Consider the following 13,451-nt stretch of genomic DNA (forward strand, 5'->3'; position numbering starts at 1 on the left):
GGGCAGCTCCAGGGGGCTGGTTCTTTCTCCTGCTCCTGCCCTCTCAGGGATTCTTGAGTCCTTGAGAAGGAAGGTAACAGGGAAGGGGGAGAAGCCACTTGTAGCAGCCAGACTCCTAGGATCTGTGCCTGCCATACAGCGTGACCGCCAAGCCCCAGGATGGCATGGATGGGTCCCCGTACCCACCCTCCCTGCCACAGCAGATGCCTGTGCGTGCACCCCAACACGCCACAGCCCCGGGGTCAAGCGAACAGAGCGCCTGGGCTCCTTCTCCCCTGTGAGCACCCTGTACAGCCCTCCTGCTCCCAGGAATGGCTGACGTCTCTCCCTGGGGCGGGGGTGGCTCTGTGTCCAGCTGGAGGAGTCAGAGTTCACCTGTGCAGCGGCCGTGAAAGCGCGGAAAGCAATGGAGGTGGAGATCGAAGACCTGCACCTGCAGATTGATGACATCGCCAAAGCCAAGACCGCGGTGAGGGACTGGGGTGTGCGAGCCAGGCTCGGGGGGCGGCTGAAGCAAAATAGAGCTGTAACTGTGGCTCCCTTCCCCCCAGACGGGGGCCCTGCCCAGCCCACTCCCTTCACTCCAGGACTTCCTGCAGGGAGAGGGGGCCTCCCTCCTTCGCCCCTCCCCACTCAGAGCAGAGGCTGGGATGGGGGCAAGGTGGAAGAGGGAGCCAGCAAGGGCCCATCTCCCTGTTTAACCACCTGCCTGTGGGAGCTTGGCCGCAGGCCCCGACACCATAAATAAAGGCAGCTAATGTGGCTGAGGGATGTAAACAGGTGCCTAGAGATTAGCGGAAGCACCGATAAGAGGATGGGATGGCTCCGTTTCCCTCCTCTTCCCCTGGCCAGCCCACTGACAAGCCCAAGCGGCAGCTAATTAGAGCTTTTATTTAATGCTTCCCTTTTAATTCCCTACCTCTCCCACGGCCCATCTATCGGCCGGGAATTCATTACGGGGATGCGGCCACCAGTACCTCCTTGGGCAGGGAAGGGGGCAGCGGGGAGGCTAGGCTGGGGGCTCTGGGCTCCGCGGCCCCCCAGCTGGTCACCCATCTGCTGAGAGATGCCAATCTCCCGGGCTTGATTTATCCCCGTGACATTTGTGCTCCTCAGCAGTTTTCAGGTGAGTAATTCAAATTCTTTAATTGTGTTAAAAAAGGCTGTTATAAAATTACCATTTTATTTAAATCCGAGTTAATAAATTTCTTGGCGGAGGCTTCCCCAGCTCCCCACAGCCCGGTAACAAGACGGATGGGGCAGAGAAGGAGCCAACGCAGTCATTTTGGTTTGGAATTACAGGCTAATAGATTCATTCATTCCTGAAGCTGCTGTTGGCCGTCTCCTCCCCTCCCCCCAGGAGTGGACCGGCTGTGGGGGCTGGATGGCCTGGTAGCAGGCCAGGGGGGCGGGGGTTGGGGGGGAGAATGAGAATCCCAGCTAGCAGAGCTTCCCAGAGTCCAGGGGTCCTTGCCTGAGGCCTGAAGGGGGCAGAGTACCTTCAGGTTAGGGCCTAGATTGCTGGTGCCAGGATGATGGGTCATTTGTTCTGGGCAGACCTTTTCTGCCTTCTCATTAGCCTTCAAAGAGCTGCCAGAAAGCAGCTGTCATTTAGCCCAGGGTCTGCCCATGCTGCGAAGACAGCCTTTGTCTCAGCTGCCCGAGTGCCATGGGTCTGGACCAGTGCGTGGACCCGGCCCCGACATCACCCCCTTCCCTTTGGAGGTGGCATGGGGAAGTCGGATTTGCCCACCTGGTGCCGTCGGGCACTCGAGGCCCCATGCCCTCTGATCGGTCTTGCCTCCGTCCAGCTGGAGGAGCAGCTGAGCCGCCTTCAGCGTGAGAAGAATGAGATCCAGAGCCGGCTGGAAGAGGACCAGGAGGACATGAATGAGCTGATGAAGAAGCACAAGGCAGCCGTGGCTCAGGTGCCCCACCACACCCCGCGCCACAGACGCTGGCCCTCTGGTCCTCTTCCTAAGCCCCCCCCCACGCCACTTCTCTTGGGAGTCGCAGGCCCGCACTCTGTGTGCGGTGTGGTGGGCTGGGGGTTTGTGTTCAGGGGGGTCCTGCTTCAGCACTCACTCCTTTCCCAGGCCTCGCGGGACTTGGCACAGATGAATGACCTCCAGGCTCAGCTAGAAGAAGCCAACAAGGAGAAGCAGGAGCTGCAGGAGAAGGTGGAGACTTTCTCCCTTGGTAGAAAGAGGGTGTGGGGTGTATGTAGGGGCGGACCCCCAAGCCCGTTGGAAAGCAAGCGCTCCTCTCAGTTATTAGTAATCCACGCCGCCGCATCAATGCACGCGAAGGGCTAGGCTTGGAGCCATATCACCACAGTAGACATTTTGGCTTCAGCTGACTCATTTCACATTTCTATTCCCTCTCTGGTCCTCGGCTTTCTCATTTCCCTCCAAAGGGCAAAATCTGTGCCAGCATCGGGCCAGGTGGGGAATGCCTCTGGCTCGGGGCCCCGTCCTCCCACCTCCCCAGTGCATCCCTCCCTCCCTTGGCCCTCTGGTCACCATGGTGATCTTGCCCAGGCTCTGCCCCTCCCTTCTGGGCTCAGCTCTTCTCTTCCTGCCCCCACCCCAGCTACAAGCCCTCCAGAGCCAAGTGGAGTTCCTGGAGCAGTCCATGGTGGACAAGTCCCTGGTGAGCAGGCAGGAAGCTAAGATCCGGGAGCTGGAGACCCGCCTGGAGTTCGAAAGGACCCAAGTGAAGCGTCTGGAGGTGGGTGCACACTTGTCCTGGTCCGTAGCCAGAGCAGGGCAGAGCTGCCCCGGCAGCTGGAGCCACGCATGCTCAGCTGCGCCGGGCAGGCCACGGACGCTCCTCAGAGGCCCCTGCCAAGCTGCCAGGCCAGCTGACGGGGCGGGTGCCTTCCCCCCGCCCGCCCTGCCTGCTCTCTGGGCACCGTGGAGCCAGCCTGCTTTACATTCTGTTTCCGTGCTTGCTTTCTGCCAAGGGACCAGAGCAGCTTAGCTTTTTGTCTTCATATTTTCCTCCACCATGAGCTCCCCCCGCCGGTCCCTCACTCGCTCTCGCTCTGCTCTCCGGCAGGGTCCATAATATGCAGCGGATGGCGCCACTTCTGTGAGGGCTGAAGTCTGTTCTCTCATCTCACCGTGCTCGCTCTCTCTCTCCCTTCCCTTTTTTATTGCCTTTTTTCCTCACTTCTTCCCACCCTTCTTGTCTCTCTGCTTTTTCTCCTCTCTCTTGCTTCTCTCCACGTCTGCCCCCTTCTTTTGCGTTTCTCCTCCCCACCCTCTCCCCACTTCTTCCTCTCTCCCCATCCCATGCCTCCTCTCCCTCTGCTCTTCATCCTTTCCTTCAACCCTCCACCTGTTCCCGTTCACCCCTCTCCTGCTCTGTCTTGTTATCCCTTCCACCCGTGGCCTCCATACTCCACAGCCAGTCCTCTCTGCTCCAGGCTCCCCGGTAGAGCAGGTGGGATGAGAGAGGCAGGCAGAATTGTCTCTGGGGTGAACACTCCCCTCGCCCTATTTTTAAGTTCTCCTCCTCCCGCTCGAGCTTGTAGACTTGTGGAAGCACCTCCAGTTCTCCATGAGAACTGTGTTCACGGGCGTGCGTGCCAAGGAGCGTCCCTGCCACCTCCCCGGCAGCCCCTCAGCCCGTGAAGCAGGCACCAGGGAAGGGATGGAAACAGGTGACTCTGGAGCTGGCAGTGGGCATTAGAGGGCGTTAGTACCCTTGACCCGGGAAGGGAGTATGGCCGAAGCTCCCAAGATGAGGTCACAGTCCTCAGGAGAGCTAGGGAGAGTTAGGGGAGACCCAGTGATGTTCCTCGGCTACACACCACAGCCTCAGCACAGCTGGTAATATCTTGACCCCCATCTTGCATACAGGAAGGGTTAAATAGGTTGCCTAAGGTCACAAAGCTATCAAGGGGCAGGAGAAGCCATTGATCCGGTGGCTCTGGGGCAGATCTGTATACTTGTCTCCTTTTCTTGTCGACCTCAGTCCCTTTCCTCGGCTCTCTCTGTTTCCCTTCTGCTCAGAAGAGCAGTCTTGTAGTTTAGACACACAGAATGTTAAACACAAATGGCCCTTAGAAATCATATAGTCTAGGGGCGCCTGGGTGGCTCAGTCAGTTAAGCGTCCAGCTTCGGCTCAGGTCATGATCTCATAGTTCTTGGGTTCGAGCCCCGCGTCGGGCTCTGTGCTGACAGCTCAGAGCCTGGAGCCTGCTTCGGATTCTGTGTCTCCCTCTCTTCTGCCCCTCCCCCACTCATGCTTGCCTGTGCTTGCTCGCTCTCTCTCTCTCTCTCTCTCAAAAACAAATAAAATTAGAAATCATATAGTCTAGTGCTGTTATTTTAGAGACACAGAGGCTGGGGGGTGCCTGGGGTAGAGACCCCATGGCCAGTCAGCAGTAGAACCAGAAGCAGGTCCTTCCCTCATGCTCTGCCGCAACCTCCAGGTCATTTCTTGCGCAACGTCCTATGGCCCCGGGAGGGAACAATGTATTCAGTTTCTGGAGGAAGAGAGATTCATCAGGCTTAGAGGGATGGCTTTGTGCTTAGAATCTGATGACTGTTTAGTCTCCTAATCCAGGAACTCTCATAAACCATTCACCTCCAAGCACAGGATCTAGCTTTTGGAGCTGCTGGGTTCAGAGTCCCTGAGGGAAGTCCTGCTGACTGTGGAGACCCCACACATGGTATCAATGTGGACAGACCCAGGCTGTAGCCAGAGGGTTCCTCTGACCTTGGTCGTGATGATGATGATGATGATGGTGATGATGATGATGATAGCATCATCCCAAGTGCCTTCACATACTTTACCTTATTTAATCTTTAAAAGACCCTGGGGGTGGGGAGGGGCATGACTTGATGGCTCAGTCAGTTAAGCAGCTGACTTTGGCTCAGGTCATGATCTTGCGGGTTCGTGAGTTCGAGTCCCGCATCGGGCTCTGTGCTGACAATTCAGAGCCTAGAGCTGTTTCGGATTCTGTGTCTCCCTCTCTCTCTGCCCCTCCCTCGCTCACGCTCTGTCTCTCTCTTTCTGTCTCTCTCTCTCAAAAATAAACAAACATCAAAAAAAATTTTTTTTTTTTAAAAAGACACCAGAGGACTGCGGTAGGTGTTATTCTCCCATATTACAGAAGATAAGGAAGGGGGCACCTGGGTGGCTCAGTCTGTTAAGCATCTGACTCTCAGCTCAGGTCATGATCTCACAATTCGTGGGTTTCAGCTCCGTCTTGGGCTGAGCTGACAGTCTGGAGCCTGCTTGGGATTCTGTCTCTCCTTCTCTCTGCCCCTTTCCTGCTTACTCTGTCTCTTCTCTCTCTCGCTCTCGCTTGCTCTCTCAAATCAATTAATTAATTAATTTATTTATTTATTTTTAAAAAGATGAAGGAAGGCTCTTCAGAGAGCTTTAATTCTTGCCCACCTAGCAGACCTAGCAGCGAGTGGTGGTGCCAGAGCTGGACCCCAGGCCTCCTGACTCTGGAGTCTCATCAGAGCCACACTCCCGTCTCTGACTAGCTGGTGGGCTTCTCTTCCCTACCTCCCCCTCCAGAGCCTGGCCAGCCGGCTCAAGGAGAACATGGAGAAGCTGACTGAGGAGCGAGATCAGCGCACAGCAGCTGAGAACCGGGAGAAGGAGCAGAACAAGAGGCTACAGCGGCAGCTCCGCGACACCAAGGAGGAGATGGGCGAGCTCGCCAGGAAGGAGGCCGAGGCGAGCCGCAAGAAGCATGAACTGGTAACGTGCCGAAACCCGCAGGGCCCCGAGCAGGCAGCTGTCTGGGTGCACGCCTCCCCTGGGCTGGGGTGGGGGATGGGCCACAAAGAAACCAGAGTTTAGATCTCTGGAAGGAAGAGGAACACGTCCCGAAGCCAGGCCAGAGGGCCGGGGGCAGTGCCCGAGTCTCCATCTGGAGCTCCATGACGCCTCCATGGCGCTCCTTCCCGGCCTAGAGAGACTTGCAGCGGGCTTTTTCTAGAGCAGCCAGATAGAGACTGGCCCTCCGGTGAACTCGACTGCCCCCCCTCCCTCCTAGGAGATGGATCTGGAGAGCCTGGAGGCCGCTAACCAGAGCCTGCAGGCCGATCTCAAGCTGGCATTCAAGCGCATTGGGGACCTGCAGGCCGCCATCGAGGACGAGATGGAGAGCGATGGGAATGAGGACCTCATCACCAGGTGAGGGGGCCTCTGTGGCAGCGGCGGCCGCACCGAGGCCCTCTGACCACCTGTGGAGCAGGCCACGAGGTAGAACAGCTGCAGTCTCTGTCTCCCTGCCACTGAGCCACAGCCCACCTTTCCCTCATTGCCAGACCCCAGCATGGACCCTGTCCTGTAATGACCGAGGGCAGGACCGGTGCTGCCCGGGTGAGATGCCCTCCCTCCCCCTCCCTGTCCTCCCTCCTCAGGGCCTCCCGGGAACCTGGCTCTCCAGCTCTGCCTGTTCACAATGAGTTATTCCCCCGTTTAGCTGCATTTCCGATGGCGCCTGCCCTACTCTGGGGAAAGCAGAGATTTAAGGCCCGTGGTACCTTGTTACCATGCCAGAGATTTTCTCTCATAAAACCCACCCAGGGAATGGTTTCGGAGAGAGAGATTTATAGTCCTAGGCTCAGGAAGAAGTCACAAGGCAGGTAGACCAGCAGTTCTGGAGGGTGAGGGTCAGGCCCTGGAGAAACTCCGAAGGCTGCCTTGGGCGGACCCCCACCCCCAGACCTGCCCCCTTCCCGCTTGAGTGCTGATGCCCCCTCCTGCAAGTGGGTCCTGGCCCACATAAGAAGCCTGCTCCTTGGGGGCAGAGAAAAAGTGCCCCGGGGCGGCCCAGACCTCCCTCTGAGGATACACTGTCACTCACCCCACCCCCCCCAGCTGGTCTCAGCCAGCCAGAGCCATGTCTTGCTCAGGATGTCCACCTTGGCTGAGAGGTCCACCCTTGCTTTGCCCACTGGTTTTTCAATCTTCTTCTTCTGTCCCCCTAGCCCACCATTTTCTTTCTGTTTCCAGTTTGCAGGACATGGTGACAAAGTATCAGAAAAGAAAGAATAAACCGTGAGGACTGGGGCGCAGGCGCTCTCTGCCTCTCCTTCTGTGGTGTCTAACTGCCCCTAACACTGGCTTTCACCCAGGGTCCCCACTGCATGCCGCACGTGGACACGGCCTCTTGCACACTCTCCAAGCTGGTCTCACGCTAACACCACTGACTCTGCCCTGAGGGGAGGCAAGGCCAGGGCAGTGAGGCGCTACCCCAGGGAGGTGCAGGCTGGCGCTCATGCCCTTGGTGTGCAGGACGGGGGCTCCATCAGAAAAGAGAGCTCAGCCTCATTCGGTGGTACCCACAATCTGCCTTCCTGAGCTCCAGCCCTCTCCTTCCTCAGAAACCAAGCCTCCCAGCCTATTTCTCTGGGGAAAAGTCTGTTTCGGGCTGGATTTTTCCATATCCCAGGGCTCCTTTGGAGCCCAAGCTACCCAAAAGAAGCGGGTATGTTTCATTTTGAAAGGTCCACCACCTTCTGGTGGCAGACAAAGGTACAAGGTGCGGAGCATCTAGCACGTTACTTGTTGGGGAAGGCATCCAGGCAGCTAATCACAGCCTGGGAGCAGTGGCAGGGGGGGAGGGAACTGGCAAGGGAAGGGAACGCAGCCAGATGTGTTTACTTTACTCCCTGCGGGCGCCTTGGGCACAGGGAGGCCCCAGGCATTTGTGCTGGTGCCTGTCTGTCAGGTGGCAGGGAGCCCAGCACATCCACCCTCTCTCGATTCTTTCTTTCTGGGTGGGAGATGGAACGGCGGGTGGAGATGTGCAGGCCTTCAGGCGGATCGGAGTGACTCCTCCGTCAAGTTCGTCAGGGCTGTTTGTTTGGAGGTTGTTTTTTTAGCGTGGCATTGGATTTCCTCCCCTACTCCCTCTGGCTTGGCAGGCCTCCTCCCCTGGCCAGGATGGGCTGGCGGCCTCGCAAAGGACTCCGTGAGAGCTAATGATAAATGTAATAGTGTGTAACAGTGATAGAGGGCCGCTGGAGCCCGGTTGTCACACACAATTAATATCCCTCGCCATTCTGTCTCCGTTTGTTTGTTCCCCCGCGATTCGGCTCCCAGTTAACTAATAGCACATGAGCCTGGACATAAATTGTATTTGACTCGAGGTTTAATTCCGACCATTTAAAATTTCAACTGCCCCCTGAGCCTGCCTGCCCCTGGAGTTTGTTTACGGGTCTGATTATTTAAGAAAACCTAAACATCATCTATGTGCTCGAAACTAAAGGGAAGGTGAGGGCAGCCAGGCCAGCTTCTCAACCCGTTTGCTGCTCTGAATGTAAGGAGGGAAATTCATATTCTGGGTCCACGACTATCTGTCCCCTGTGTGTTCTAGCCCTGCCATCCTTGGACCGTAGGAGCTTCGAGGGCTGATAAAATGCGCATTTAAGATCATATTCTAAACCATTTCCAGGCATGGGCACGTGCGTGCATGCATGAGTACACACACACACACACACACACACACACACGCACGCACACCCCAGTGTGCACTCACGCAGGCGCACTGGGGTGGGCAGTCCTAGCCACAATCCTGCTGATGGCAGAGGTGGTGTGGCTCCGTCCTCAGCAGCTCTGGGCCCCAGCTCCAAGTTATCGAGCAAGCCAGTGAGTGAGTGTGCTAAGGCGGGCAGAAAAATAATGTTTCGATTTACTTAGAGATACAGTTGTTATTGCCATAACCTTAATGAAAGCAGTAAACAGTGCAGTATTAAGGGAGATTTATACAGAAACACTTTTAACATGTAGACATAGATTTTGCGATGCATACAGCACCTCCTTTCTAAAGGCAATCAATATGGTTATGAACGGTGGTGATAAATTACAGGCTCTGAAGCTAGAGAAGGAGGTTTTTTGCACGGGTGTATAAATCAGGTGGTATTGGCGTTCCATGGGGCCCATGCACCATAGTAAATCTGCCAGGCTCGGACAGGCACAGGGCTTGCATTAGTGGTTTTGGGGCTGTCTGCTAAATTCCTGTTTACCCAGGGCATCAACCAGCCTCGTCTTCGTTATAATTCTGTATTTGATGGAAGCCCATAAAATATGCCTCTTTGTTCCCCTCCCAACGGGTCATGCTCTCTCACAGTCCCCAGAACAGAGTCTGGTGGTTTCTGGTTTCTGGCGTGCGTGCGTGCGTGCGTGCGTGTGTGTGTGTGTACGCCCTCACACACACACACACACACACACACACACGCCTGTGTGGCTATTTATTCAAGAACATAATTCAGGAATGGGCCTGCTCCTGTTGACACAGATGAACGGAAATTTATATCGAGGAGAAATCCCAGCATATCCATAGCAGGGGAATGTGGTGAGCAGACATTTTGCAGAATTCTAGAAGCATTCTCACTCAGAAGCTGTCTCTAAGCCCCCACTGCTTTGTGAAGGAGTCACCATGACTCCAGCCTCAGACTCTGACTCCTTTGGGCTTTTCTGCAAGTAGAGAGGGCTCAGGCCAGCTTGGCCAGAAAGCAGAACTGGGGAGCAAGAACTGGGGAGGAGGGGGAGAGGAGACTCAGAGAGACAGAGCCAATGTCTGGGACTCTCTGGGCTCAAGTGGATCTCCAGGGTGCAGTTTGAATCCCGAAACTGTGCTAGCACCTCAGGAAATGCTGACGCCCCCTCCTCATTTTTCTTTGTTTCTTAAAGGCCGGGGAAGTCACAGGGCCGGTCTGGGATCTGGCCTGTGGTGCTCGGTTAGCTTAGCGCTGCCATCAGCTGAGGGGCCTCCCGTTCAAGCTAACCTGAAGCCAGAAAGCTGCCTTGGTCTTTTCTGACCCACGGCCAGTGGTCAGGCTCTCACAGTGAAGCCATGGAAAATGGCAGTAGCCACGGCCCCGTTTCTGGGAGTGTGCACACAAGAAACAGAATAGGCTTCCGGGAGTGGCCGTAGAGCCTACGAATCCTCTCTTTTTAACCAAGAGCCATTTAGCTGTAACTGATACATGGATGGTTTCCCCGTCATCCCCGTTGGACTTATTTGGCTGAACAGCGGGCTGTCACAGAAAGTAGAATGGGAGGTGCCTCCGTGCCCCTCAGGGTCTTCCTGGTGGCTGTCCTACAGTGTGGCCTGCTGAGTGGGGCCGGGTCCTTGTGAATGGTATGCCCCATCTGACCTCTCTCGTTCCCCTCCTGACTCACCGATGTGCATGTCACCCGCATCCCACCCCTGCCCGAGAAATACCTGCCGCCCCGTCGGTGCTCCCTCCTGGGCAGCGGGTGATCACTCCCTCCCCGGCCTTGCCTACCTTTCTGCTCCTCATCCCACAGCGAGGGGGACTCAGATGTGGACTCTGAGCTGGAGGACCGGGTCGACGGGGTCAAGTCATGGTTGTCGAAAAACAAGGGGCCTTCCAAGGCAGCGTCCGACGATGGCAGCTTGAAGAGTTCCAGGTGAGCGTGAGGCCTTGAGCTGGGAGGAAAGGCCACCTCATGGCCCGGGGATAGCTGAGCAGTGCCTGGATCCCAAAGAGGCCAGGTCTCATGCCACCGGCGTCTCTTGCCTGGCATGCCTCAGAGGGGCCCAGGCATGCCCCCAGCGTGTGCGATGCGCCAGGAGGCTCAGTGTCAGGTCAGGGTTGGTGGCACCTTTGTTTTTCCCAAGCGATGTTTTCCTACCAGGCTCAGGGCTTCGGTTTGCCGTGGGTTTAACTTCATCCCCACTTACTCATTTGACAAATGTCAGTTGAACTACCCAAAAGTTTGGGCCCTGGAATCAAGACTGGAAGGTGGCATAAGGAGACTCCGGATCCCACAACCCCGGACAGGGCTGGCTGGGCCCCTGAAGCCGGCAGAAAAAGACACTGGCTCCCCTGACTCCCCTGTCACAGCTCCATTTCTGTCTTTTTCTGCCCATTCTCTCCTTCTTCTGATCTTTTCACCATTTCCCCTCGCCACCACCCCCATGCTTCCTGCTCACACCCATCCACTGGGAGAACTCATTCCCTATTGTCCAGCCAAGTCACAGGCTTCTGATCACACAGACAGCTACGCCTGGAATCCGGGCCTCCACGTTCCTCGTCCCTCACTTCCCAGCCAGCATGGCAGCAGGGAGGGAGATCCTCTGTCCTCTGCTCCAAGGCCTCCTCAAGCTGTCTCCCTGCTGGCTCCCCCGCCTCCCACTTTCTCCCCAACTCTGAACCATCCTGATCCCCACCAGGGCACACCCTTCTCCACCCCCTCCCAGAGTAGCGGGCAGGCTGCTTTGTAAAGTAATCCCTCGCCTTCTCCAACTCCCCTGAGGCCCCTTCCCAAGTCCAGCCCCTCACCACAAGCACCCAGCGGCCCCCTCTAATTGGTTTAATTTATTCAGCCAAACAACATTTTGTTATTGCAGATAATGCCGCCTTCCCCGCCCCACTGCCGTTCACCACGGTGTGGCACAAGGCTCCAGGTAGTTGACAATGAAATAAATTGAACTAAACGTTTTAGAGGGGGAAAAGTGATGAAATAGAACAATGGTCTAATTTACATGACATTCTCCATGAAGCTATTTTCACTGACGCAAATTATTTTGCTTCATTTCCTCCGATGCTCTCGCTGCCACTTTGCCAGGGTGCTGCCGCTCGCATCCTTTTGCCTCATGTCTCCTCCCTCCCTCTGTATCTTTATTCTCTGGGTTTAATGCCGGCTCCTCTCTTTCTCTCTCTCTCTCTTTCCCTCTTTCCCTCCCTCCCTCCCCCCCCCTTCCCTCCCTTCCCCTCCCCTCCATTCTCTCTGGGCTGCCTCTAATCCACTACTGGTTCTCTCTTCCCGACCTCATCTCCCTCCCCTAGAACGGCCCTCAACACCTCTGGGAAGGAGGGCAAGGGGGTGGAGGAGAGGCCAGCCTCCGTGCTGAGCTCTCTGAGCTACCGGAAACGGCTCACCCTGAAGGACTCCATCGGGGGCACTGGGGATGAGGACTCGCTCTTCACCACCCTGAGCGAGCGGGCAGCCTCCCCAGAGAGGCCCCCCCGGAAGACCCGCACAGGCCCCAGGGAAGAGCAAGATGAATGCGGCTCCACCTTCTCCGAGGCCCGGAGTCGCGTTGGCCGGGGGCTGGAGAAGCGGTGGGGCTCAGACTTCGACCGGGCCTCGACCGTCTCTGCCCCCACCAGCCGGGCCTCCTCAGCCACACGGCGCGGCTCCGGTGAGGACGGGGCCCGCTCCTCCATGAGCTTCTCGCTCTCAGGCTCCCCCAGTTTCCGGCGCAGCACCTCCCGGCTCGATACCCTGTCCAGGACCCTCAGTCCTTCCTTGAGCCGGGCCTCGGGCCTGGGCCGGGACAGCCCTGATTCCCGCCTGTCCTTGGGCCAGAGCTGCCTGGATGCGTGGGATGACGGAGCCAGTGTGGCCTTGAGCGAGGCCCACTCCCAGTACAGCCACCCGTCGCTGGCCCGCAGCCTGTCGGTGCCACCGCGGCCACACGCCTCGCCCTCTGCCACGGATGAGCCTCTCGGCTCCAGCATCCGCCCCGTCAGCCGTCACTCCTACCTGGACCCAGACCTGGAGGCCGCCATCAACGAGGTCTTGAGCTACAAACCCGTCCCGTTCCAGAGGAGCAGCCTGGAGCCCGACTCCGAGGAGGACGACCGGAAGAGCATCCAAAGTGCCCGCAGCGCCCAACTGGACCTCCCAGCGCGGGCCACCAGCATCCGCCGCTCGGCCTCTGCCGCTGACGTCTCCCGCTCCCGCAGCGGCCAGAAGAGCCGGAGCCGGAGAAGGAGCAGCTCCAGCTCTAGCTCCAGCTCCAGCTCCGAGGACTCCTCGGAGCACAAGCGGCGGAAGAAGGGGCGCTCTCGGAAGAGCAAGAAGAAGTCCAAATCGAGAAGAAAGAGAGCGGAGACAGAGTCGGAGTCCTCATCGACATCCAGTGGCTCTACTGTGTCAGGCCACAGCCGCTCGAGCGTGAAGAAGGGCCCGGCTGCAGAAGGTGAGGAGGCCAGGCAGGCGCACCGGCCGTCTCGGAAGGAGGAGAAGAAACGCAAGAAGGAGGTGGACAGCCTGATGATGCGGTACCTGTACCGGCCCGAGAGCGACTAGTGCAGTAGGTGGCGCCCGGCGTGGGGTACAGCATGGAGTGTGCCGCTCGGTGTGAACTAACGTGCCCGACCCCATCCGCCACCACCCAGGCCTCTCCTGCGTGCCTCTGCGGCAGGCCTGGCCTCAGAGAGCTTTCTGGCTGCCTTGGAGAGTGGGGCCAGCGAGCTGGTTAGTCCTTCTCTGCCCCGAGCCCAGTCAGCTGACCTTGCTGAGGATGGTCCGGCACAGCTCCCACTTACTAAGTCCTCACCGCGGGTGCCGGGGGACCTCCTAGACATTTGCCACATTTTGTTCACTTCATCCTCACACTAACTCCATAACAAAGGCTTGACTAGCCCCATTCTATAGCAGAGGAAGCTGAGGCTCAGGGAAGTTAAGTCACTGGCCAGGGTCACACAGTTGGG

At 57.3% G+C, this 13,451-nt stretch overlaps 1 protein-coding gene across 1 annotated transcript in view; it reads left to right on the forward strand.

Annotated features, from left to right (window-relative positions):
- MYO18A (myosin XVIIIA) overlaps nt 1-13,451 on the forward strand; it is a 100,991-nt gene that overhangs the window by 83,097 nt on the left and 4,443 nt on the right. Inside the window, 7 exon segments of the mRNA XM_030296695.1 lie at nt 356-469; nt 1,812-1,928; nt 2,097-2,180; nt 2,593-2,730; nt 5,542-5,727; nt 6,026-6,165; nt 10,294-10,416. Coding sequence (XP_030152555.1) covers nt 356-469; nt 1,812-1,928; nt 2,097-2,180; nt 2,593-2,730; nt 5,542-5,727; nt 6,026-6,165; nt 10,294-10,416 — 902 coding nt within the window.

Source organism: Lynx canadensis, chromosome E1, assembly GCF_007474595.2.
Source record: "Lynx canadensis isolate LIC74 chromosome E1, mLynCan4.pri.v2, whole genome shotgun sequence".
In the NCBI taxonomy this organism is placed as follows: domain Eukaryota; kingdom Metazoa; phylum Chordata; class Mammalia; order Carnivora; family Felidae; genus Lynx; species Lynx canadensis.